We start from the raw sequence: 26,958 nt of genomic DNA, 5'->3' as shown, positions 1-26,958 counted from the left end.
TTGCTCTATCTTGATTCCGCCTATAGCCGTGCAGCGTGCAGGACCATCATGGCAGCCATTATGAAGCTCTCCAGCATTTCCATGGCCTACGTGCACATTAACTGAGGGGAGTGGCGCAGGCTTTTACACCATGTTGCGCCTTGCAGCTTACAAAACACCTCCAGAACGAGCCGTAAAACGAGGAAAAAACGCAGCAGCTCGGTCACTGGGTGTTTTAAACGTAAATAATATTCCCAACAGAGTTAAACGGTTAAAAAGGGGGGATTGCAGAGAAAGGGTTATAATGCTGGAAAGTGTAGCCTGCAGAAGAGGGGGAGGAATATGCTGGGAGCACATAAAGTAGGGGTCACGTGTTCCTCCACAAAGGGTCTGAATATTTACCTTTTTGTCACGCAATAGACTTTGTTCCTATAGGACAAGGTACTGTTGCAAGAAAAATAAAATGGATCCATATGTGTCGAGTGTGGCGTAATTCGCAACAAACGACTTATTTTACACTGTATTACTCACTGGCAAATTCTACTTTTTATTGCTGTTACAAAGTATTCAACAACGTATTTCGCATTGTTTGTAAACTGCAGGGACAAGCTGATAAGCCATACCAACGTCCTGGTATTGGAGATGAGGTCAAATCTATAGATTCGCTTTCCTGCAAACACAATGTCTTTCACAGACATCCACACACACACGCGCTATACAGTAACCAGTTGAGACGCATAAGACATTGAAATGCAGCTCGCCCTGCACTGTAATGTTTACAGTGAGTAAAGAAACCTAACTATCACCTATAAAAACAGATCCAAGACGACCTTCCAGAAGAAGTGGTTTTCATAAATACGTATTACTCCGTTTGAAAGTTGGTTTTCATTCAATGCAAAGATTTCAAGTGAGAAACAGCTAATACATATAGGCTCCGCCATGTGTATGTGTGTGTGTCCCAAGTGGGATAGGCCTCGCTGCAAATCACGCGATATGCCAGCAGCCACCGTGTATTTTACAAATATTGGGACTAAACTGTTTCTGTGCCGCTTTCGTCCTTTGGTTTGGGCCCCACACAATTGCAACTTTCACCGCCAATCTATAACCTTGCAGAAATCACCTACAGCAGCGAGAAAAAGAAGGAAATCTGCTTGCTATATTTCACAGCGGAAGCCTACAGGTCACACAGTCTGCCATGGGGCACATCACAGTACAGCGGTATAGAATGAGTGTGTGAGTGTGTGTGTCAGATTGTGGGCCTACCTTAGTTTTTTGGGAACAGAGTAGTCTACCTCTATCACCTTTCCATGTAATTCAACTTTACCTGTAAGGGCGAAAATTGATAGTGTAACGTTAGCTGTGTGTCATAACAGTAACAATGCACGCTGGTAGGCCTACACACCAACACTTTGAATCACTTCACCAAGTAGGTGCGTCCCCATTCAAATAGACAACCCCTGAAAAAGTACTCTGCACGGGCGGGTTGCGTGCACGGTGTACATGTTTACATTAATACAACCTCCGTGTGACATTTTGTAAGTGACAACTGGGGTTATCGGCGGCAAAAATGAAGCATGATGTGTCTATATAGTGTGGGGGAAATGGGCAGCCATGCTTTCCACTCCCACAACCCTCTCACACAGTGTAATGAGGGATATTTTTTCTTCTTTTTTGCTCAGTAAAGAATGCAACATCAAAGAAGAGATGGTTTTGAAAGGAGAATAACTTGTACTCTTTCTGGTGTAGGTAGGTGCCTCTTATTTCTCGGTGTTGACCAAGGCGGGTAGTGAATTTGAAGCGCTCCTCGGCGAGGCTTGAACACGGCTTTTCGTTACTATTATGAGTGGCCTGGCGCAGCACGGAATTAGCATCTCACCCCGTCCCCCTCAGCTACCTGTTTATGAGCTCTTTCCTCTGGACCCCCGTGACCCACCTCCAAGACACCTCGTAAAAACATAGCCAGACATCAGAGGAACACGGATCTGACAAGTTTTCTGCGCTCGCGTCGCTCTGCTCTCTTCAATAAAATCAAGATAAAAAATAAGTGAAAAATAATTATGCCTACCCGAACCATCAGACCATCCCATACATTCCAGCGGGTGATTGCAAAGTAGCGCCCCGCACCATCGGAATCTCCATAACATAGGTTATTGTGCGCGTTAATTGCGTTATGACGGCCCGTGTTTTCTTGAAGCAAACGGGCACTAAATCCCCGAGTGTGTCCTGTGATCGATAATTTACCCAATTTATGTTGGAGTGTGCATGACTGAGCGTTCACCTCAACTCTGATGGCACACGATCGCAAACACTGTCCCGAGCAAAAAGAAAAGGGACACCAGCAATGATTAATATTTCACATTTCGGACACTCTGACCTAATGTGTTCTTGCAGTTTAACTCGCTGGGAATTTTTCCTGTCAGCAGCAGCATCACTTATCAAATCCACACACTTACCAGAAAGAGTCTCTATAGCCTTTATGGCCGAGTTCTGATCGGGGAAATCCACAAAAGCATAGCCGGATTTCAGCAGGACCTGCTCGGCCACTGGAAGCTTCCTCTCTCCAAAGAGCTGTTTCAAGTCCTCGACAGTGACCGAAGGACTTAAATTCCCAACATATAGTTTGTTCATGATCTGAAAGGAAAAATCTCGAAAGGCTGTCAGATCTTAAGAGTGAGACAGTGCCGATATTCAGAGGAGTAGAAAAATAAAAATAATAATAAAAAAAATAGAAAAAAAGATTGGGTTTTTTTTTTTTAAAGCGCAGCAAACACTCCCCAGGTTATTACTAAGCTAAATAAGCACCCCCCAGCACCAACTCTGGCCCTGGTCAAACTCTTTCACCGGGGACTGGGAGCAGAGGGGGAAAAAAAGTGTCGTTACGACGCTACTCCGGAGCCAATAAGCGCCGCCTCTAAATAAAATCTCCCTTAAAAATAACAAGAAAAAATGTTTGGAGGTGCATGTGCGATCACTGCTGCTAGCACAGCGTGGATAGTGCAGCCGGGTATGAAAGTGGCATGATGATCACTGGGTGCATTCAGCAAAGGGATGGGCTTAAAGGAGGCAGAGGGGTTATTTCATCAAATCATAATAAGGGCCATGGCTGTATGAATCCCTCCAGGATGGGAGTGGGGAGGTGAATAAGAGCTACTGTGTGAAAAATCAAGTCAATGTTACCGTACTTGTCGACTCAAACTGTTTTTACGAATCCCCTCGTTTTGCCTTCTGATAAATGTATGAGCGGAGCAGAAATATGGATTTATGTAGAGATGCAAGCAGAGGGGCCATTCACCGCAGTGGACACCTGTTTGAGGAATTACCTTGTAATAACATCTGAAATATCTCGGATTTTGTGACACTGATCTACAATTTTACGTAAAATCTGAACAGTAAAACAAATAAAATAAGTAAACATAAAAGAAAATGATCTTACATACAGAAAGTGAAACTAAAAGATAGACGTAAGGCATTTTTCTCACTACAGGAAGCCCCCCCCCCCCCCCCCCCCCCCCCCCAGTTCTACTTAGTCAGCTATAGCTATAGCATCCTTTTATTTATTTGTCGTGACGTTGGCGTAGGTGTGCGCAATTGGGTGTGTTTGGGAGGGAGGCATAGTTTAGGCGGATTCCAAACAAAGCTAAAATGTCAACTCAATAGTCTTATACCTACATCAGTTTCAAAGGGGAGGAGCCTTCTCTTACAGCAATTGAGGGTTTCTACATGTGACTCTCCTGAGCTTTGGAACATTACTGCCACCCCACTGTAGCGCAGTGAGTGCCAGCAGCAGGAGTGACCAGTCCCTCTCTTGCTCACGTCAGTGTGTGAAGAGAGGAATGTCCAAACTGCGGCCTATTTACAAAACAGCCCATATAGTTACTTTCCTGGTGTCTTGTACACACAGTTGTCTTTTCTGCAGCCCCATAACAATCATGAAACAAGTGGCCCAAGCAAGTCAATCTGTTGAAAGTCATTGCATATTTGTTTAACAGTCTCATGTTGGAATTGATCATTAAAAAAATAAAATAAAATCACTGCATTTAACTTTAACCTGCTTCATTTGCATATGTAAACATTTTAAAGCATGCGTTTGTGTGCTCTCCTGACATATGGTATGTTCTACCCAATTAGGTCAGTATGCTGAGAAATCATACAACCACCCAAAAATGACTTCCACTCTTAAAGGAAACTGATCTGCAAATGGAAAGCAGTGTGGTATTTGGGGAATGTGGGAAGAAAACTGTTATACAGGGAGGCACGCACATACATGTAGACTTGTGGTAGAACATGGAAAAAATAAAGCAGTTTTCAATTATCCGACTTTGCAGTTTCAATTAAATGAGTTTTTCTTGAAGAAGTCACAATATGATTTACTTTATATATACAGAAAAATAACAGTATCTTACATTCATGGCAAGCTTCAATTTAATCATCAGTTAGGATTTGAAGCTACAGTGCTCTTCTGATGGAAATCAGTTACTCACTAAAACACAGGAAGTGAGTACTGTCATTAATCTACATTTAAAAACATAAAATACAATTTTTTCAAATAGTCTTAAGAAATACTCACTGCTCCTCTTTGCTACTTTGTCTTTTATTCTGCTGTAATTTCTGCTATGATTAATTGTAGTTAACTGCCCTCACAGCATTGAATTGGTCATTCAGGTAATAATTTCCTTTTCAGGTAAAAACAGCAGATCCAGCAATTTTTTAAAGCAAAGTTAATTTATTCTATTCTACAGTCATTTAGCAGACACTTTTATCCAAAGCAACTTACATACACAGTCATAGCCAGATATGCACATCTAGGGGCAACTTGGGGTTTAATGTCTTGCCCAAGGACACAAAGTCAGGGGAAGCCAGGAATCAGTCTTCCAACTTTCCAGTTGGAAGATGACTGCTGAGTTAGAACCAAACTGCAAATAAAAGTTAACACATTACTGAATGCTAAGACTGATGTAATAAAGTCTGGCCATTTGAAAATAAAACTATCTCTGTGGACTTCACCAGATAATGTACCTTTTTGTTTTTCAAGCCACATGTGTAAACTAACCTTTCAGAAAGGCTGCATACTGGTGACCAGCAGGGGTAGATGTTGGACTTCAGTGCCCTGCAGACAGATGCAGCTCAGGCCTCTGCATGTGGTGAGTGTTACTTTACACAGGCATGACTAAATTAGTTTGATTTCAACAAGGTTCTTTGGCTGATTTCTCATTATTTATTTATCCTTCAAATACCATCAAGAGCGCTAACAAACCACCGCTTGACAGATTGTCGCTTTAAAACCCATTTGAACAGTTTAGAAGGCAATTTCATTAGTATTATGTTGAATTTTTAGTGCAAGATAACTTTTTGAACAGCTGTCCTTCAATCCAGGAACCACTTATAAAAAAATTTAGTCAATATTTAACACTGAATATTTATAATTGTGCCAGCATTATCTCTGACGCTAGGTGCTTTCTAGAAAAATAAAATGAAAATTATTTTTAATCCCACAGGGGAAATAAACACATCAAATGTTAATCATTTCAGTGCTTGAAGTTAAAACTAAAAAAAAAAGACCAAAACTGTCTACTAATTAACCAAAGCAATGTTAATGACATTTTTAAGGTTTGGGTTTAATAGCACACGAGCTGTCAGAGGACAAGAGTCAAGGTGGAAACAAGCAATTCCCCTTTAATCCATTCAAGAATGATTTTACACAGGATTTGTACACAACCAAAGAGCATCAATTAATATATAACATATCTCAACCCAGATATTAAAAATGAAAAACCATGACAGGACTGATCCACACCTGATCAGTCAGTCAACTTTTACTAATCACGTAAATAAGCAAACTGAAATGCAATTATCACCTCCAAGGGATAGTCCGGATTCTCTTAAAGTGGCACAGTATGAGATACGCTGTCAACTGTTGACCACAATCTAATTATAAACAGATTAAAGGCGGCACACTGCCAGGAAAACTGATGCTGTCCATGTATTCAATCTTTAAAACCACCAGACAGTAACTGCACCTGCAGAACACAGGAGTTGGAAAGTTCACCACCACCAAACTTTTGTGTTTTAAATGGTTATTGAAGACCTAAATTTAACCCATAAAACACCAAAAACAATAGAAAACAAACATTTATGCAGTGGCAGAGAAGCAACACCCATGTTAAGAAGAAATTCTTTCTTAGCACTTTTGACCAAGCAGGACATACAGGGTTGAGGTTAATGCACATCTGATACACCTGAGCCTGCAAAGGAAAGAGCCACTGAGCTGATCGTTTTAATCCCCAAAGAGGAACATTGGAAGTTTATTAAGGATATCTTGTTTTTTTCAGTGAACATAGAGAGACAACTGCTTCAGTGGCTGATAAAACAGATATCATGAGCTAAATACAAAGTACACATAAACATATTTCTAACTGCTTAAACACACGTTGCTGTTGGTCCTGTTTACAGCAGTCCTGCTGCTCTCCAGTCACTTAAACTAAGTGCTCAACAACTGATTCAAAGAAATCAAAGTATCCCTTTAAGAATGAAGATCCCCTGCAAAGTCCATCAGATTTCCTATTTCTACTTGGAAAAGTGAAGACATTTTTGCCATCCAAAAAATGATCAATATCGCCCTGGGGAAAGAAAAAAAAAAAACATTCATTAGACAAATCTAAAATGACAAACTGGCACATGCCCTTAAGTAGTCAATATTTAACGATGAAAGGACTTACGGGGAGAATAGGACCGAGACCTTGACCGGGATCTGTATGCCGTCTTGTAGTATGGAGATGGAGATCGTCGTCTGAAACAGAAAAATAAACAATAATCCTTTCTGTGCATTTTTCTCAGCAACCACAAGTGAAAAGTTTAAAAAAAAAAAAAAAAAAAAAAGCCTAAACCAGGGATCAATTTTCCAAAGACACTGCAAAATTAGAAGAAAACAAGACATCACCTATATGATCTGTAGTAACCCCTGTCCTCATAGCGGTCGTAGCCATCTCTGTCATATCCGCGATCATAGCCACGATCGTAGTCACGCGAGTAGCGTCGAGGACCACTGGGACCACCACCACCACCACCACCACCACCACCACCACCACCACTACAAGATACCATGAAACTTTGTTAAAATTTCCAAAATCAGATGTACAGTAAGGATTTATATCAATAGTTTCTACCTGGAAATCTTTAAAAAAAAAAAAAAAAGACTACTTTGCCTAATTAAAAAAAGAAATTCTGATTAAAGGCACTCATCATAAACACAAATCTTTCTCTTGTTAACTATACAATCATAAGAACAGGTTTCTAAACATCTAGTCACTGCACAACAGCCATTGTACTTTTGATGACTCACTATGTGGGCCGTCCCATGTAGATTCCAGGCGTTGGGGTGTGAGGTCTTTTTGTGATTGAAAAATCCACCCGGATTCTGCGCCCATCCAGCTCCATCCCATTGGCTCGATCCTTTGCCTGGCAGTAAAAAAAAAAACAAAACACAAAAAAAAACCATTAAAAGCCTCTGCAGACTAAGGGAATCATTTTCTATGAACATGTCTGATGGGCTTTCATTAGCATGCACTCTTATACCTCTTTAGCATCATCTTTGTTTTCAAAGTAAACAAAAGCAAAGCCCCGTGAGCGTCTTGATTGCTGGTCGTACACAATAGAGACATCAGACAGGGGTCCATATTTAGAGAAGACTTCCCTCAGATCCCTCTCTGTTGTGTATAGGCTCAGGCCAAACACTCCCAGGCAGCCGTTAGGGTCTGGATTAGCCTGCAGTTTTAAAAACATACAAAGGTTTGGAGGCGATTACGTTCCTCTGCAGCACAATCAGGCACACACAACAGGTTCCTCTTTTAGATGAAATGTATAACTTAAAAACTTGAACAGGAGCAGAGCAATGTTTTGAATTTAAGTGTTCAGATATCCTGTGAGGATACAGACAGTGTTTAGAGAGAACAAAGATGAATAAAGAGCACATACACGGTTGCCGATGTGCCTGCGGCGGTTAGACATGGGCGAGTGACTGTGGCTTCTGCGCCGACGCTCTCCGCTGTAGGACCGACTGTGAGATCGGCGATGATAGGATCTAGAGCGGGAACGAGATCGGCTGTAGTGTCTGCGCGAGCCATGGTGGGAGCTGTAGAGACAGCATTTACACATCTACATGGGTTAATAGCCATTTCCATCCAGTTGTTCTAAAACTGCTCCTGATGACAAAGCAGCATCTTCACATTTAGAGGGCACATGAGATCCAAAAGAAGCCCCGCTCACCCTGATTTGGACCTGGACCGAGACCAAGACTTAGAACGGGAGTGGTGGGAGCCATGTCTTGAATGAGCAGGTGACCGAGCTGGGGAGCGGCTCTCTGACTTCACAGAGCCTCGTGGACTCACGCTCCGGGAAGCAGAGCGAGACTCCTGAACGAACCACACACACCAACAGATAGACATTATCAGAGCAGATGAAATGATAAATGGGGAAATTCACAAAGAAAACTTAATACAGAAAATAATTAAGGCTATCCTGTGAAGAGCACAAAAAAGAAACATTTAGAATAAGGAATTCAGGCTAATGCTATCTGATATTGATATAAAAAGTAGATCTATAGGATTAAATTAATAAATATAATTAAATAACTATCAAGGTACATAAATCATCAGATGTGACATAATATTGCAATGATTTAAATTAATGTATGTTGTAGTCAAGAAAAAGAATAGAACATGCACGTATTTGACAAACAGACCAGAGGATTACTTAGCGCAGTGACCTCATCCAGATTACTTCCTCAACTTCATTTCGTTAACTTCATTACTTCACATTATTCTTCTTTCTTCAATTTTCTTACATCTTCTGACTTCCCCCTTCTCACACACTGCCAATACTTCTTTCCTCCTCATGTTTTAGCATGCATTCAACAAGTCAGCTTCACACATGTGAGCTTCATATTATTGAAAATAAAGTGGACATGAGACTTCTTCTGCATTTTCTTCGTACCACCTTAACCTTAATGGAAAAGAAAAGGATGAAGAATATGACTACAATTAAAATGGCACGCTCATTCAAATTTTAAATATGTTAATATGAGTTTGACATAAATGGGTATACTTCTAATTATTCCATTTCATGCATATTCACTTAGTGGTTTCATATGCACTGTTCGTGTCCCAATAAAAACGTAAATATAAATTTGAGAAGTATAAAAGCTGAGTGTGCAAAATAAACAAAAACCCAAAGGAGGGCCCAGCAATTGCTGCCACTCAACCTGAAATGTTGGCATATTTTTGGCTTTGCCTGACAGAGGCAGAATGGTGTTTGGATCAGACAAACAGAAAAATAACTGTGTATACTGATGTACATCTCCACAATATTCACAAGTATCTTATCAGCTGTAACACAAAGATTATCCTGAATGCTTAGTTCACCATTTATTGTCTCAAAGAAATTGTTGAGGCTCAATATGATTTCTGTGTATATCAAACCACTGAATGTGAACAAATCAGTTACATAATTAGATTACACCCGAACTAAAGGTCCTCACTGAAAATAAAGAAACAAAGACACAAATAATAGAATGAACAGAATATATTCAGACTCAAAGTAAATAAAACGGCCTCAAGATACATCTGTCATTCATTCATACTGACCTTCATTATCAGAACATACCACCTTGAAAATAATGAATATTAGAGCGAATGTCTGTGCAATAAATTACCTTAAGTATATATCCAAGTAATCAAAGCATGCACATATCGTTTTAGAGGATAATGTGCAATAGGCCTGCAGTCATTGGTTAAGTAAGATAGACCACAAAACCAAATTTGTCAGCTACCCTCTATGTACTATAAACTAATGATTGAGCCAAATTATGCAAACTAAATTTCAAAGCTTCATGTCTTCCACAGACCTGAACATGTGAGGTGTGGTCTCTAAAATACATCACGTTGTCAGCTGAAAGGGGCATAAAACTTGCTGATTAAACATGGAGTCAGCCTAGTAATGACACACGCAGGCTGAAAGTTTGACTAAATACAAATGAGTGAGGATGAACCTTGAGGTCGTTTAGTTCAATCGGATAATATATTGTAATCCATTGTGTCGCTTCGTGGACAATGGACGCTGATCATTTTCAACGACGAGTAACGTGGCTTAGGCGAGATGTTTTCTACAGTCTCACATTGCAGCTATTTATTAAATAAAATTACAAACATAAGTTTGATAAATCCGTCATGTTTTGGATAGTGTCTGTCTGTGATGGTGAAAACGATGATATGGTACCGATATTACACAACCACGTTCAAGTTATGTAAAAACGTGTAACATCAGTAGATGCTTGTGTTAGTGTAAACGTAGCAATCCCATTTGAAAATATTTACTATTAGCAACAACCAAAACTTTTAAATGACCGCTGGCTGGTCCGCGGTGTATGTTTTTGTCAACAATGTCTTTGCATTGCGAAGAAAACAATCGTCATTAAAATTCAGGGCCTGAGGCCTAGCTACCACCGAGAAGCTAGCATTGTTCAGCTAGCTAAAAATAATAAACAAACACAGTTATTTATTGTATGTTTATCCCGTTAGTAAAGCTAATAAAAATAAATAATATGTGTAGCTTGAAAAAAAAAACTATCATCTTTGAACGAAAACATGCTATCAAAGAAATCGGCATTAGCTGACGCAATCCGAGTATCGTTGAGGTTACAATTACAGAAACATGACTAAATCATTTATATGCTGGATTAAAAATATAACTAAATGCAATAAAGTTAATACGTACCCGGCCTTTGTCATTATCGCTCATTTTGATTAACCTATAGTAAAAGTATAACACAGTATTCTTTACTGGCGGATATGTTAACCTTGTGCTAACCAGCTAAGCTAACAAGTGGCGGATCTGAAGGTAGCTCCTCCCTCAAATTCCCCACGATAAGTGAGTGACACGTACCGTCGTGGTAGCAGACATACCCGGGGGGGGGGGGTAGACTGACATTATATATATATATATATAATGTCAGTCTATATATCTATATATATCTATATATATAGATATATATATAGATATATATATATCTATATATATATATATATATATATATATATATATATATATATATATATATATATATATATAGATAGATAGATAGATAGATAGATAGATAGATAGATATAGATATATACAATTTATTGGAAAGAAACAAAGCTAGTGTCACCTGGCATTGACACTTGTCTTGCAGACAACAAGCAAATTTATACTACAGCAATCTACAAACGTGGGTCATAAACGTGTGCATTTAGAATAGATGTTTTTTTTTGTTTGTTTGTTTGTTTGTTTTTTACTAACAGGCTCATCTACCTTGCCGTGGAGCTTAGCTAAATTCAGCTGGTTTAGTGATGACTGGCGGGAGCTGCCGGACAGGACTTTTTTTTGACACCTGGATTACACACCTCTGCTCACAACTCTGTAAAAGTTTTCAGATTTAGATTCTATTCTATTCTATTCTATTCTAAAGTCACTTAGCTGACGGTTTTATCATTGATATATATCTGCATATATAATATATTTGCAGCAAACTTACTGTTTAATGCCTACAGGTTATATTCAAATCCTCTCATACAGTTGCAACATGTCTGCCCTTTGGATGGACACACTAAGTAGAAGAGATTTTCTTTTCCTGAAGAATAAAAACAGATGTTAGATTGTTATTTAGGTAAGATTGAAAATTTCCCTGAAAATGTATGTATGTATGTATGTATGTTTTTTTTAAATTTATTTTCGATGGGTTGTACGTGAATGGAATTTGTCCACTATGAGATGAATAAAATTTAATCAATCAATAAATCAATCAATCACTCGATCAATTGAAAAATTAATCAATCAACCAAAAGCAAACTTTGTGAACTGAGACAGCAATTGATTTATGATAACTGAGTATGGACAATGAAAAACAGATCACAAGTTGACCTGTTTATTCTTCTTTTTTCATCTTTTTATAAGATATATTGTATTTGTGTGTGTGTGTGAGAAAAAGTGAAAGGAGCATTGAGTAGGTAGCTGAATGCAATAAACAAAAATGCTTCTGCATTCATGCTTGAGATTTTATTCATGTTAAATAAATGCAGCTTTTTACTGATAACTAGTCAGATAATTAGATGAAATTACTATTCTACATTACAAGATTAAGAAACACACTCTACAAATTGACACAATCTAAATAAAATATTTTAAAAGACTGCACGTTGTGTAAATATAGACATAGCAAAAAAAACAAAAAAACAACCAAACAGCTTAGATTAATGTTGCACATGCTAGTTTCTCAAAAAGTTATAATGAACTATTTTTCACAACTGGCAGGACTTGACAGTAGTTTGGTTTCCTTTACTGATTGGCACCTAAAATGAAGAAAATGAACAAAGAAAATTAAATCATTGCTGATCAGCCATGTTTGCTTTTTCATCGCCTTTTTTTTAATCTTTGTTACTTACCACAGTCATACAGGACATTAATCTTATGAAGATCAAGGGCACTTGGTCCATCTCGCTGGCCAATGGGAATGTAAGGATCTGGTTTGGGGATAATTGTTGGTCCACCATCTTCAGAAAATGCATATCTGGGTACATACAAATACAGGGAGCATAAATTATATGGTGATGGCTCAGCGTTGACAACAAGATCCTATGATTATGTTGCCTTAAAAAGAAGCTCACCGTCCATAATGCATGACAGAGCTGTAGTCATATGGGCTATTGAGATTGTTTGTCACCTGTTTCCTGAAGTTATGTATATGGTCTGCCAAAATAGAGAGAAAAATAAATTTATATTTTAGAAACTTTTAAAATCAAATTGATCACATTATCATTACAATAACGTCATCCTGGGAAATGGTTATTTATGCTAACCTGGCATTATGTTTTTCCATACAATTGTGACATAGTGGTCCCGGTCTGAGCGTGACTGTTCATGCACAAAACCGAGAGCGTGCATGAACTCATGAGCAGCAATTCCTGACCACATACACCCAGGAGACTGCAGTGACAAGGTCTGACTTCCTCCAGTCTGCCCCAAAAATGACCAGCAACTTGGGATACAGAGTAAATTATAGTACATATTCCATCACAACGCATAAGCGCATCATAAGATCACATAAGCAGGAGTCATTCTTACCCATATCTAGGCTGAATGTCAAGAAAGCTAGCCTCATGGGTGCGAGGAACAAACTTGACGCATGTTCCAGAGGAAATGTCCTGCATTCCAGTTTCAATCGTGATTCTGTCCATGTCATCTATAGAAGAAAAAATAAGAAAAAAAGCTTTATTTTGAATGATATAGCCTTGTAAGTATCTCTGTAACATCTCCTTAAATATGATAATTCCTACCATAAAGTGGAGAAAGGATATAAGGCACATAAACAAATCCATCAATTGATTTAGGCCACAGACAGGCGTTGCCAGGGCAGTTTATAGCACTCCGTACATATGAAGAGGCAATATCTCCCTCTCTGAAGGACAGTCCTCTTGGAGCTTGCAGTCCTGATGAGAAGTCAAGCATGTAACAAATTTTAGGATACTTTAGATTAAACTAAAATCAACACAGTGTAATGCAATCTACAGCTCACTCACTGCTGTTGACTGCCAGGATTTGATCCATTGCAGTCATTTCATCAAGGTCTGTAACTTCATCTAAACATTAAAAAAGAAAACAACAAAGAAATGCTAAAGTTTCATTTTTTTCTTCTCAAAACAGTTATTATAGAAATGTGTCTTCTTAGAGTCTACCTGAGTATTTCCTCTTCAACCTCACTTTTCCCTCATGTGCTTCAGTTGAGTTCTGCATTACAAAAGTGCATGTTACTGTATTTTCAGCTGTAAAAATATGTCTAAATGCATCATTATCTGTAACATTTCTCTTGGTACTCACCTTTATAGGTAGCAGATCCACCTGAGAAAGCAAACCAAAAAATATACCAAGCACGATGGCAGCAGGCATGATTGTATTTAAGATTTCTTCACGTTTACTGTCTTCAAATGCAAAATCTGAATGAAGTGCCCATCTCATCCGAATCTATATACCCTCTTCTTCTCCACTGCTCTGTACTGATTGGGTCCCTCTTCTGTGATGAAGCATGGTCAAGACCTCTCATCATTCAGTAGGTGTAATTTTCTCAAGTCCAGTACTGATCCGTAACAGGTGGTCCTGATGCTGACCTTCATTACGCAGCAGTTTCAGAAATTAGACACTTAAAGATGTTTTGCTTTCTGATGTGCTACGACTCAGCAATTTCTACAAGAATAACTGCTGGCCTAGTCCAACAAACCAGTAATTTGAGTTTTGACTGAGCTAGCAACCAATGATTTTGTGATATACTATCATATGACAACAACAGTCGTTTGGCCATATAGGGAAATATATAAAATCCTATCTGATCCTTCCCCAAATATTTTTCTATTTATATAAAGGGGATCATTTTGATGGGCAAACACAGAGGTTTGAGCAGTTAATTGTACATTCACTTAATGGGTACTGCAGGTACAGTAGCACTGTTAACCTTGTCAGGTATTCCCAAGTCAAGTCCTCAAGATCCACCATCCTGCAACTTTCAGATGCAACCCTTCACCAACACATCCAAATTCAAGTAGCTGAATTCCCTTTTCTGCATGTCATCTAGCTTTGCATTTGATTCAGGTGTGCTGGACAAGGGTTGCATTTTAAAGTTGCTGGATAGATCTCGAGGACTGAACTTGGGCACCCCTGAACTATGTGCATGTATCCGTTAAGGCTACATTGTTTTAAATATGGAAATATTCATGTCTACATGGAGCAAATACATAATCTTTTATAGTCCAGAAGTGAAACAAATATTTATTTATCCTTCACCTTTTTTTTTATATAATTAATTCATCTGACACCTTTTTATAAGATGTATGTCAGCAGCAGGATCTACTGATTTGTGGTAATTTTCGTTATAAAGGGTTGAGTTGAGACTCTTGAGTAACTACTTCACACTACAATTTCCAGTTTTCAACAAATTTTTCAGTTTGAAACTGCAGAAGTTTAATAGTTTCCACTCAGTTTGTCAAGAATTTACTATTTAAATAAACACAACTGTGTGCACACAAAGGAAGTGCTGATAGAGAGTTTGAATCAATCTTTATTTAAATTTGTTTGCATGATTTAGCTGTAGTTGATTAAGTTGGCTTTCAGGGTCCTGTTGATTCACACCAGCTCTGGGTGGTTTCTAATCATCCTTGACAGCTGCAGAGAGAGACAGAAAAGAGAAAAAAAAAAGTCCTTATTCTAAACACGTCTAATACTATTTGCATATTTTGCAAAATGAGTAACAGCTCTGTGCTGAAGTGCTGAAGGTAAATTTACATTAATACTAACTGCATTGGTAAAGTCTGTTGATTTTCAGTTTGTCAATGTGACTGAGACTTGATGATTGGCCAAGCTTTATGTTCTTGTTGTTCTTGGGAATGATGGTTGGTTCTCCACCCAGTGAGTAGGCATACCTAATCATTAAATATTTCATATTACGTTTTGAACCAAACTATTATATATTTAGTGATCAATGTGCAAAGTCTTACTTACATCCCAAAGTGCATGATTGAGCTATAGTCATACGGTAGATTCAAACTGTCAGTCTTGAATTTTTCAAAGTTTCTCAGTCGATCTGTTGGGAAAAAAAAGAGAATACACAGTCAATGAACATTTGTTTTAAATATTAATTGCTTGTTTTTTTGTATTACTACATAGAAAATAATACATCAAAATTTGTGCAGAATTTTTTTTTTCATTTAAAATGTTTAGTTTGTGGAGATTTCATTGCACAAAGCTCTCTGAAAATACCTCTCCAAATGTTTGGCCACATGATGGTGATATAGTTGTCCCGGTCAAAGCGGGACTGCTCGTGCACAAAGCCCAGGGCGTGCATGAATTCATGTGAAATCACTCCAACCTGCAAGCACTCAGGGATCTGGAGAGACACAGTTTGTCTTCCACCACGAGCACCAAGGTAAGACCAGCACCTTGGTTCATGTACAGACACACACACACACACACACACACACACACACAAACAATAAGAGGACATTGCAGACATAACTTGAAGACATAAACACATTTTGCTAAATTGTGGGATCAAACTTTATAGCAATGAGTCTCACCCAGACTTTGGTTGGATGTCAATATAATCTCTTTGGTGAGTCCGAGGAACAAAACGTACACAGGTGCCATCCTCTATGTTTTCCATTCCGTCCTTTATCAGCTTTCTGTCCAGTTCAGCTGTTTATTTATTTGGGAAGTTGTAGAGGAGACAAGCAGTTTACAAATGTTTTTAATGCAAAGTTAGTGAATCTAAAAGAGAATTAAGTTGTATTATAATGAATTTATGAAATATTAAAACAACATACAGTAATCTGGTGACAGTGTGTACGCAATATAGACATGTCCATCCACCGATTTAGACCAAAGGCAGCTCCGAGCAAAGCAGACTTTAGAGCGCCTTCCTGAAGAAACAGCAATGTCCCCCTCTCTGAGTGTGGTAGTGCCATCTATGATTCTGGTGGCTAACAGAAATCAGTGCAAAGAATTTAGGATAAGAAACAGAAGTTAATATTTTACATCATGCTGTGGAAACTTAAAAGAAACTCAGGTAAATCACATGCAGCCCACCGTGGATCTCGTTAGCTTTAATGATTTTATCCATTGCTGTTCCATCATTGTGTCCTTCATGTTCTTTAAAAGAAGAGTGAATTAGTATGTGTGCCATTACTCTAGTCACACATATGCAGACACGCATAAAATATGTTACATTTACCTTTATAACCAATGGGGATCCATTTAGGGCTCAGCAAAAATTTCTGCAATGACAACTTTTTCAGCAGTTCTATTCATGTAAATAGTTTATTCTAGCACTACATACATGCATATTTATTTACCTGAGAATGCACAGCTGAGAGAAGGGTGGAAAGCACGCACAGGAGGATAATCTGCTCCATCTTTGCCAGCCAAGTATGTCTGTATGGCTTCAGTGTTGCCATTTGACATACACTAACTCTCAGCTTTATAGGTGTTGCCAGTCACTGTCCTGAGATAATAGCCATAATTATGTCAGCTAAATTGCAGGGGTGCAGTTATCTATTTGTGAGTGAGCTTAATCCACAAATTAGTTAAATTTTTTTTCCTTCTTTCCTTTTTTTTCAAAAACAGTGTTTCAAAACAGCAACATAATGTAAGGTCCCACTGTCTATATAATAACAGCACTACTTCAGTGACAAGCCTTAAATTAAATGTTATAATTTCTGCCACAAGATTGTTACAATTGAAGGCTTTAGATGAGCTGTAAATTTAGCAAGAGTGCTGTTTTCTTTTAGGTAAAACTAAGATTATCTATAGTTCACACACTGTTGCTCAGCTAGCTTCATATTATAACACATGCTTATAAACATGCTCTAAATCTTTAGAAACCCAAACTTAGTGTTGTTATGAATTGTGCACACAAGTATTCACTTGATTGCTGATTGATACATAAATAATTGGTACATACTGTAAAGAACTGAAGATTATATCCATTATGTTTAACCCTTTAATTTTCACACAAATAAAGAGGCCAGAGAAAAATGTTTTTTGCATTTTGTTTTGGACAGGAATAAACAGAATTAATGCTTTTTAGCAAATGGTTGAGATGTTAAAAAGAAGAAGTTAATAATAATTTTACAACAGTGAAATGATGGAAATTTGATACAGTAGTGTTATAAAAAAAACACTTAATTTGGGTTTTACATAACCAAATCAATTGGTTGAAATGGCTCAAGCAGGTTTATTTCTACAATTTTGAAAGAAATTAATCAAAGTCACTTCAAATATATCTCTACCAAATGGTAGGCCAGGACTTTAAAGGGTTAATATCATGGTTATTATAGTTTGAGAGCTTTTATGTGGCTGCATATTACTTTAGCTAAAAGACACAGTGCTATTTCACAGCTGCACATTGGGTGCAACCAAATCTCAAACAACTGGATAGTTATCAGCCTAAAGTACACCTAATTTATCTATGTAACCAAATGTCCAGCTTGCTGTATAACATCTTCTCTGAGTTTATCTCTCTCTTTTTAAACAAAATTACAAACATATGTAAACATGGATGACAGCAAGTCGGGTAAACAATTTTTACAAACATACTTATATAAAATAAAAGATACTTACATGGAACTGAGAGAATAAATACATAAAAACAAAAATTGTCAGTTAAATTTTATTATCAAGTATAAGGGAAATGTTTAGGTTAATTAAACAGCACCTAAAGATAATGGTGGAAATGTATGAATGCTTTTCTAATTTGTTGAAGAATCTAAGATACATAAATAAGCATTTAGTTCAGTAAGAAATATTTGAATGTTAGGAGGGATTTCTTTTATTCGGACCTCTGTATATTGATTTGGAATTAATATGTCTCCAATGTGATTTAAAAGTTTTTCACTGAAATGATATGTGCAAACAATATATTTGGGGGGGATAGATAGAGTGACCACTTTTATTTGAGATTAATTTTTTAACATCCTTCCAAAAAACTTTAGAGGGCGGCAGCAAAACAAATGTAAGATATTTTCTGGCTCAATAAGCAAAATGAAAAGGTTAATATTTATTATTTTGGAGATGTTTGAATAAGAGGGATAAATGTTGTTGTATAGAATTTTGAAGTTTACTTTTCTTCTTTGCATTTCAGAGGAATTTTTCTTCAAAGAAATGTTCATATGTATAAATGCATCTATTATCATTTAATACATCTTTGATTGTGATTATATCTCAATCAGTCCAATTTTTCTTTTGTTCTTCATAAGAATATCATCGTTGTTCCAAATTGTATCTGTGGGGTGAAAAGTTGTGAACATAGCACAATTTCCAGGCCATTAGGGCTTGCTGATGAAATATGGATAGTTTCATTAGTAGCTTGGAGACTGTGTAATTTGATCCCATCAGAAACTTTAACCCTCCTAATTTATTAAATAGGTGATTTGAGATAAAATTCCACAACAATTCTGGGTTTATAAAGACATTTATCAGCCATCTAATTTTAAATGTACAGTTGAGATAGAAGATGTCTAAAGTTTCAAGCCTTCCTTCACTTCTTTCTAGTTTTGGCAAAGCCTTTTTAAGAAATAAGTTATTCGTTTCTTTGCAGAGATTATCACTGACAAAGAGTGATAAGGCATGGTAGAGAAACCTTGAAAAACCTTCAGCTTCAGCTTAACAACACTTCCAAAGATGGAGAGGTCTATTTAAAGACATAAAATAAATATTGATTTGGTTTTCTTGATTTTTTTTGTTTGCTGTCTCAGAAGCTGGTTATCTGTAATATTAATACCTAAATATATAACACAATGCTTCAGAGGAATGTCAAAATAGCTGATTCTGTAGCCCTATTTAAGCACAAGATTTCACATGTTTAAATATTCAGTTTAAGGCCTGATGCATTGGAAAACCTTCTTCCCTTCAGTATAAGCATCTGGTCCTCCGAAGCCAACTCTTTTCCCTCTTTCCTGTTCACTGCGACCAGTGGCCATTGCTTGTCGGCTTAGTCTCCAGATTTTGCTCCTGATTGTTGGGTGAATGGGATGATGATAGATCTGTGTCCCTTTCATGGAGTGGACCTAGTCTGTGACTGTGTCAACAAAGAATTCAAGCCTTTGCCCGTCTTCGGATACCAGTGCTGCAAACAGAGGAAGTACTTCAGTTTTAAAATCTTCTGAAGTTGTTTCTTTCATTCCATAAAGCCTCAGATTCCATTTCCTGCAATAACGCTCAGCATCTCTGCTTTTCTGTTGCAGTTCTGGCAATTTTTTCAAAAACATTTTCACATACTCCCTGTTATTTTTAATTTCAAATTCCTTTTTTTTTTTTACATGCTCACCTATGGCAATGGATTCTGTGTTGTTGTTTTTTTTTTTATGTTTTGCTCCAGCAACTACAGCTGTCAAAATATTTGTATTGGAAATGTCTTCTGTTCTGCATTTTTTGAGCGTTACTTTTTGGGGTCTGGACTCTTTGTCAGTACAGTGTAGGGGAGCCCAAGTCCAGACCTCAAAGTCTACCATCCTGCAACAAGATGAATTCCTTCTCCAGCACACATGATTCAAATAGCTGAACTCCCTCTTCTGCATGCCATCCAGCTCCGCAGAGACCGAAAGACATTCATTTGATTCAGGTGTGTTGGACACTGGATGCATCTAAAACTGGTTCGAACTTGGGCACCCCTGTACTGGTAATTGGCATTCATTTTAGCATCTCTTTTTGGCATGTTGTATTTTTCAGTCTTTTTTTTATCCTGTGATATTTTACAAAGACAAGTGAAGAAAGATACTTGTATGTCTCTTTACTCTAACATAGACCAGGATGTTACATTTAAGGGTTTTTCGTCTTTCTTTTGACATGGTGGAACGAATAGTTCCGGAACTCACCGTTAACCACCATCCACTGTCGCCATGTTGTCGCTGTATTGGACCACAGGTCTGCAATTGCACACTAAATTATTTTTGTAACCTAATTGTAATAATAAATCTTTTAATTTTACACTAGCATTCTCTTCATTATTTGCAGTAAAAAAACAAACAAACAAACAAACAAAAAAAAACCAAAAACGTGAATCCTTGGACAGGATTCAACAATAGATAATTCTTTAATGAGATCGAATTATATACTAGAATTTTTGTTATCGCCACTTTCAAAGATTTACCTCAGAGTTTCTATGCAATTTTATCACATATATTATTATTGTTTATTTTTTATCATTCATAAGATCACATTGTAATTGTTCATAAATCAATCGTGATAGTTTTCAGACATGTTTAACACTATGTACTTAATAAACCGGGACCGTTTGAGTAACTCTTACTTAGCGGTGATACAAGTTTATAAGTTTTATCCCTTTCTCATATATAAATGTGTGCTAAACCTTTAGAGCTCGTGAGGTGATGGTTTGAAAAGACATAAAAAGAAATAGGAATAAAAAGATATAAATGTACGCCCGAACAGGGACTTGAACCCTGGACCCTCAGATTAAAAGTCTGATGCTCTACCGACTGAGCTATCCGGGCTCTGAATTTGTGTATGACGTAAGAACGTCAAATCAATGACGCCACCAGACATCACCTCCTTAACATTTTCTGTCAATTTATATATGCGGTGATGTTATTTAGCATATACTGAATTGTTGTCTGAGCTATGGCTTTCAGATTGTTATACCAGCATTGGAAGGTTATAGATTTCATATCATTCTGTTCAGGGACACATCGCGTGTACACCAACCTGTAAAATTGGTTTCTTCTGTTGGAGGACATTCTATTCAAATATTTTCTGTAGTAAAGGCCACACCATTTGTGCCTGTGTAATCTGCGGCCTCTAAAGTCAAGTAACCAAGTCATTGTTCAAGCCTACTAACAAAAAAGGAAAAGGTTTGCAAATATTCGATTCCTCTGCAAACTTAAATGCATCCTTGTGAAGAACTGAATGGTAAGGCTGCCACAGATGGGTTGAGTGGAGAGCTGCATTCATCATGAAAAAGCTAACGAACAAGCAAATCTGTGGTGCATATTCAGAAATCAAAGCAGTTATTTACAAGAAAGGATTGAAATAAAAACAAATAAAGTGAACAGTCTTACTGATTAAAACCTGGAGGTGAAAACCTTCAAGGTATTTATATCTTAAAAAAGACTTCTTTATAGATTTTGATTAAGTCTGATGAAGTACTTCCTAATAAATCCCAGATTTATCTGAAACAGGATTTGGCATGCTTTCTGTGTCAACAACAGAAGCTTTATGTACTAACCATCAAATCCAAAACGAATCAAAAGAAAATAATAATTTACTGTCTGTTTTCTAGATAAATTAGATATATGTTTTCTTTTAGAAATACAAATGACATTCAAGTATTTTATATATTCTACACCGTCTAAAATAAAGTATTTTATTTTACTTTGTGATAAAAGTACTCTGTGTTTGAGAGATTTCCATTAGTTTTTATGATGCTCTGTAGATATTGTTTGTAAGAAACAAAAAATAATTTTCTGTTAATGTAGCTATGGTACAAACCTAGACTGGGAGTGGATTATGTGATATGTGGTGTGATCTGAAGACACCCATCGACATGGTGAGATAAAAATGCAGGAATGGGCACTTATTTGGTTTACATTGGTTTATGCAAGGTGAATAAGGGTGTTTGGGGGTTGCACTTTGCTCTAATACAACTATTTTAATATCTAAAATAACTAAGTCAGCCAGAGACTTTATAATACTTTTGTGTGGATGTCAGTTAATTAAAAATTCCTGAGTTCTTGGGGGGAGGGAAGTTTAGGGTAACTGTGTGTCTGTATACATTTTTTATGAGTGTTATAGATCATAGACTGTATATAAAATATAAAGGTAGGTTAATCTAAAATACAAATTGTTAGAAACATCCGCAAAGGTCTAAATTAAAAAAGAGATTTAAAAAATGACTGTGATTAATTAAACATAGTCCTCTTTCAAACAAATGTTTACAAGTTAAAGGGAAGTTTTATTTTAAAGAAGTTGTGTACTACACTCACTTCGGTCTTTGTATTATTGTCACGATGGGGCTTCCGTAGTTTGCGTTAGGAAATGCAACATTTTTAGCTACCTCATCGTACGTCCTTTTATGGTATGTGGTTTTTTGTTTTTAATCCACCTTTTTGTTACTTTTAATGACTAAATTACCCTTTAAAACTAGTTGAAAGATAAACAAAGTCGTGTTTTTCAAGTAAATATTGTCACCATCAGTCAGTGTTACACGTGTCGTTCAAAGTACAGATCATCAAAAGTACAGATCATCACGGTTTACATCATGAAGCTAACGTTTGCAGGCTTCGTTGACAGCTTTTTACTGTAGTGTTTTTATGCTCTATACAGACTGAGAGCGACACAGTGGATGATAATAAGAGCAGTTAATTATTGCGCATATGTCCGGGGGTAATGATTGGATTGCCCATGCAATAATATGCATTTGTTCTTCTTCGTTTCTTCTTCTGGCAGAACAACAGGGAAACAATGACGACTTGTGCCGTCTGCCGCTCTATTTTTGATCTGGGCTCAAATGAAGAGGATTTTGAATTGAGAGAGGTGAAGTCCGTCCTTCAGGAGGCTATGAACACTGGCCCAGTTGCACACTGTATGTATGAACTGCAGTTTATATGTTATGTTGTCGTTTTTAAGCGGAATAACTAGTCTCTGATGCTTTACACACAGGTTTCGAAGATAAAAGTCCAGAAGATGACAGCCTGGCAGAGAGCGTCTTACTGAGAGAGGTGTCAGACAAGATGGTCTGTTCAGCCTGCAAATGTCCATTTAGTAACCGTGAGGAGCAGGTGACCACATGACATCATACACTTTTGCATCCATTCAAAGATGTGTTGTTGTTTTTGGATTAAATATTGCTATACAAATATACATTGTGTTTTGCAGAGGGAGCACTACAAGCTTGACTGGCATCGGTTTAACCTGAGAAAAAAGATGGCAGGATTGCCTCCCCTCACAGCAGAAGAGTTTGAGAGGAAAACTGGAGCTGGTGAGGCAACCAGAGCTTCGCACATCTTGCAGCAAGTTTAACAAAAAAAAGAAAGGAACACTGTCACAGTTTCTATTGTCACTTTACAGGAGACTTGTCAAGTATCTCTGGTTCCGAGTCGGATTCAGAGGAGGAGGACTTGGATAGTGAAAACAGGGGAACAAGCAGTAATGTCACTGGCACTGATAAAGAAAACTCAGTCGAATCCCATTCAACGACTGCTCGGTTCTCCAGCAAGGTGGTTTTCCAGAACTCTGCAGGAGAATTTCTATCTGTCTACCCCTGTGTGCTGCAAGGAAAGGTGAGGTTCAGCAGGACAAGTACAGATTGAGATTTGTTCATAATCACTAAATTTTCATTTTTATTCCATTTTTTAAAAAAATTGCAGTCAGATGACAACCCCGATGCAGTATCATCTCTGAAGGTCATAAACAAAAAGACAATATGGGTCATCCTCATGACAGGTGGAGGCCATTTTGCTGGTGCAGTCTTTGAAGGGTAAGTGGGTTTTTTTTTCCCATGTCACATTTCATAGCTGTAATTAAAAGTGGAATATTCAAGTCTTCACAATATATTTGTGTTTTAGAAAAGAGGTCCTTCAGCACAAAACCTTCCATCGGTATACAGTGCGAGCAAAGAGAGGCACTGCCCAAGGACTCAGAGATTCGCAGAATTGCAGCCACACGCCAAAGTCTGCAGGAGCTGCTCTGAGGAGATACAATGAGGCAGCACTTGTTAAGGCAAGATTACTTTCTATTTAGCAGCTCATCATTTTAACTGAGTACTGAAGCCAAGTGCACTTGCCATGCCAAGACTGAAAACAAATCTGAAAATAATCCATACAATTCAACTTTATGATAATTTCAGACTATTATGGTTATGTTTTTAGAGAGTTTGTGTCTTAGTTTATCATACTAAAGGTACAGCACATTACACCACAAAGTTGTTTTTTTTTTGTATTTTTTTTTTTTTAACTTTTTGAAGGACATTCAAGACCTTCTGGCAACCTGGGCTGAACTTTTGAGCAAGGCTTCTGCAATATTTGTAAGAGCCCCCAGCTACAACAGGACCATCTTTTTCAGTGGCCGTTCAGCTTCTCTTGACAAAAAAGACCCTCGAATCCGCACACTCCCCTTCGCCACACGCAGAGCAACATTTCGAGAGGTACAGAGGGTGCACAACATGCTCTCTACTGTTCAAGTGTATGGTAAGCTGAAGTTCGTGTTTGTAGGAACAGCATGTTGTTTGCTTCTTTTTGTACATGAAATATATAAAGATGAAGTAATCAGAACTATCACAATGCAGGGAAAGACACAGACGTGTCTGCAGTCTTTAGTCCATCTAAGACAGCGTGGAAGAAATCTGTCAAACCTTCAGTGGAAACAAACACTGGTCAGGAAAAAGGTATGTTTGAAGACATAAATGCCTTTTAAACTGCATACATATTAGGTCTAATTAACTTGGAAGCAAATCTGTTGCTACCATCAGAAGAGGAAAACCATGACAGGACAGACGAAGAAGAGGGGGAGGAGATTCAGCTGGAGACAGTAGAGCTCACTTTAGGAACCCTAGACCTCAGGGAATTTGAAATTCATCCTTCCAGACACAAGAGAAGGAGGAGGAAAAAGAAAGAAGCCAAAAACCAAAACGAGGGTATGTCTGGATCTGCTTATTTGGATGCTGGTGGCTATAAGTCCCACCACATCCAAAAATTCTTATTTATAACAAAGAAGCTTTGCAAAATTAACAAATCCCCTTATCCATGTGGAGCAGAAACAAGTAACAAAGTAGCAGATGATAAAAAAGAAGAGTTGCCTGGGGCTAAACCAACAGATGAAGAAGAGACCACTCAAAATATACAGTCTATGGAAAATAAGAGGAAATATCAGAGCAAGAAAAAAGTGGACGGTAAGTACAGATGTGTATAATTCTGGTTGTTGCAGCGTTTTAATTTAAAAAAAAATTTTTTTTTTACTGCAAAGATCCAATACGCAAATTTTTCAAGACACTTACTCTGTTCTTGTCTCAAAGATGGTGATGATGAATCTTTGGAGTATGGCATGAGGGATGCAATTTTTACAGCCTGCAAGGTTGGAGATGTGGATGCCCTCTGTAGCCTTCTCCAGCCACCTGAGAGCTGTGAACAGTCAGAGAGCAACTCTTCCTCTGTTCCAAGTCCACTGACTCTCCTGAATAAGCCGATAGACGCATCAGGTTTTAGTTTGCTGCATGTTGCTGCAGCAGCTGCACAAAAGGAAGTGATCAGACTTCTCCTGGATGCAGGAGCCGACCCAGCCTGCAGGTACAGTATAAGGAGTTACATAAGCAACATTTTTATTGTGATCATTTACAGCAATCGAAGTTTGACTTAAACATTATTTTTGCAATCTTCCTTTACAGGGATAGCAAAGGCCAGACTCCATATATTGTCGCTCCTGACAAAGACACCAGAAACGTCTTTCGTAAATACATGGGTGAGAATCCAGAAAAATATGACTACAGTAAGGCACAGGTAAGAATTAACTGTCTGACATGACTGACATAACGTGCTGGTAGAGAACTTATGGTTTTCTGTTTTGCAACACAAGGTACCCGGGCCATTGACAGCAGCGATTGAATCCAAAAAAATGGAAAAGAAAAAGGCCCAAAGAGCTCAGAAAAAGCAAAGAGAAAAGGATCAGAAGGAGGAGAAGAGGAAACAAGAGTTAGAGGAAGAAGAAAGGAGGAAGTTTACAGCTCTAACAGATCGTGAAAAGGTAGATGAATCTATATTTTATTGGTTATAGTTGGGGGGAGGGTATATGATGATGTTAATTCTTTGCTTTGTGATCATAGAGAGCTCTGGCAGCAGAAAGGAGGTTTGCACAACAAGTAGGTGCAACAGAAGTCAACTTCTCTAATGTCACGTAAGTTTCCTAAACAGCCATCCCCACATTGGGCTTCATTGTCGTGTTGATTTACATTAAGACAATGTAAATTATTAGTTTTTGAAAGCATGTGCTGGAATTTTATGCAATTTTCTACCCTCGGCATGTGTTTGTTGTCAACAGGAGGTGCTGGTCGTGTGGAGAATCTCTGCTCGGGAAGGTCCCATTTCACTACTTGGAGTATTCATTCTGTACTCCACGTTGTGTTCAGGCTCATCGTAAAGCAAATGTTGCACCAGGCAAAACCTAGTGCTTATGCAGAAGCTCTCTTATTAAAATGACTTTAGAATTTGACTGATTAAAGCTCCATCTTGCCTGTGATTTCGGCACTGTAAAAAAATACATTTCAAACATAATTTTAATGTGAAATAAGCATAAAACTAGACAAATATACTTGATTTAATTAAATAAATGTATAACCAATGTACAGTATAGTAAAAATGCAATTTAAAAAATATCAATGTATATTTTTCCACAGGCTGACTGAAT

At 37.7% G+C, this 26,958-nt stretch overlaps 4 protein-coding genes across 12 annotated transcripts in view; 1 reads left to right on the top strand and 3 right to left on the bottom strand.

Annotated features, from left to right (window-relative positions):
- The window catches only part of igf2bp2a (insulin-like growth factor 2 mRNA binding protein 2a), a gene marked incomplete at its 5' end in the record, with an annotated part of 45,104 nt that extends 42,497 nt beyond the window's left edge, over positions 1-2,607 (bottom strand). For 5 of the 6 annotated variants that reach the window (XM_079254884.1, XM_079254883.1, XM_079254885.1 and 2 more), the window contains 2 exons: positions 1,243-1,303; positions 2,433-2,607. In XM_079254884.1, coding sequence (XP_079111010.1) covers positions 1,243-1,303; positions 2,433-2,607 — 236 coding nt within the window. Of the gene's footprint in view, positions 1-1,242; positions 1,337-2,432 lie in introns of all 6 variants that reach the window. The other variant, XM_079254886.1, reaches the window with a different exon arrangement.
- Positions 2,608-4,880: 2,273 nt separating this feature from the next.
- Positions 4,881-10,874, bottom strand: tra2b (transformer 2 beta homolog). 4 transcript variants are annotated; one of them, XM_079253781.1, is made up of 8 exons: positions 10,747-10,874; positions 8,242-8,387; positions 7,951-8,107; positions 7,552-7,740; positions 7,319-7,434; positions 6,917-7,066; positions 6,696-6,766; positions 4,881-6,596 (listed from the first exon to the last, which is right to left on the bottom strand). In XM_079253781.1, exons 1-8 carry the CDS (start codon positions 10,768-10,770, stop codon positions 6,586-6,588), a joined length of 864 nt encoding a protein of 287 aa, XP_079109907.1. In that variant the 5' UTR covers positions 10,771-10,874; the 3' UTR covers positions 4,881-6,585. The 4 variants fall into 4 exon arrangements, with proteins under 4 accessions (XP_079109907.1, XP_079109908.1, XP_079109909.1 ...); XM_079253782.1 differs by having other exon boundaries at positions 8,717-10,859; XM_079253783.1 differs by having other exon boundaries at positions 8,741-10,859.
- A 1,471-nt stretch (positions 10,875-12,345) lies between these two features.
- Positions 12,346-16,964, bottom strand: LOC306766863 (uncharacterized protein; the record flags this gene model as incomplete). The annotated part of the gene is made up of 18 exons (XM_079254714.1): positions 12,346-12,359; positions 12,453-12,577; positions 12,675-12,756; positions 12,867-13,045; positions 13,132-13,249; positions 13,344-13,496; positions 13,587-13,646; positions 13,743-13,794; positions 13,885-13,905; positions 14,037-14,077; positions 15,352-15,476; positions 15,556-15,637; positions 15,814-15,992; positions 16,131-16,248; positions 16,377-16,532; positions 16,639-16,701; positions 16,784-16,826; positions 16,905-16,964. 18 exons carry the CDS (start codon positions 16,962-16,964, stop codon positions 12,346-12,348), a joined length of 1,671 nt encoding a protein of 556 aa, XP_079110840.1.
- Positions 16,965-22,567: 5,603 nt separating this feature from the next.
- ankzf1 (ankyrin repeat and zinc finger peptidyl tRNA hydrolase 1) lies at positions 22,568-26,750 on the top strand. The gene is made up of 16 exons (XM_079253767.1): positions 22,568-22,639; positions 23,011-23,146; positions 23,224-23,342; positions 23,440-23,542; positions 23,632-23,843; positions 23,931-24,040; positions 24,129-24,282; positions 24,527-24,749; positions 24,848-24,946; positions 25,031-25,195; positions 25,316-25,450; positions 25,574-25,844; positions 25,943-26,054; positions 26,131-26,298; positions 26,378-26,448; positions 26,593-26,750. Exons 1-16 carry the CDS (start codon positions 22,637-22,639, stop codon positions 26,717-26,719), a joined length of 2,208 nt encoding a protein of 735 aa, XP_079109893.1. The 5' UTR covers positions 22,568-22,636; the 3' UTR covers positions 26,720-26,750.
- The last annotated feature ends 208 nt before the right edge of the window (positions 26,751-26,958 follow it).

Source organism: Telmatherina bonti (assembly GCF_933228915.1).
Source record: "Telmatherina bonti genome assembly, chromosome: 15".
Taxonomy (NCBI): domain Eukaryota; kingdom Metazoa; phylum Chordata; class Actinopteri; order Atheriniformes; family Telmatherinidae; genus Telmatherina; species Telmatherina bonti.
Note: the sequence above shows the minus strand (reverse complement) of the source record. Positions and strands in the feature narration are given on the sequence as shown.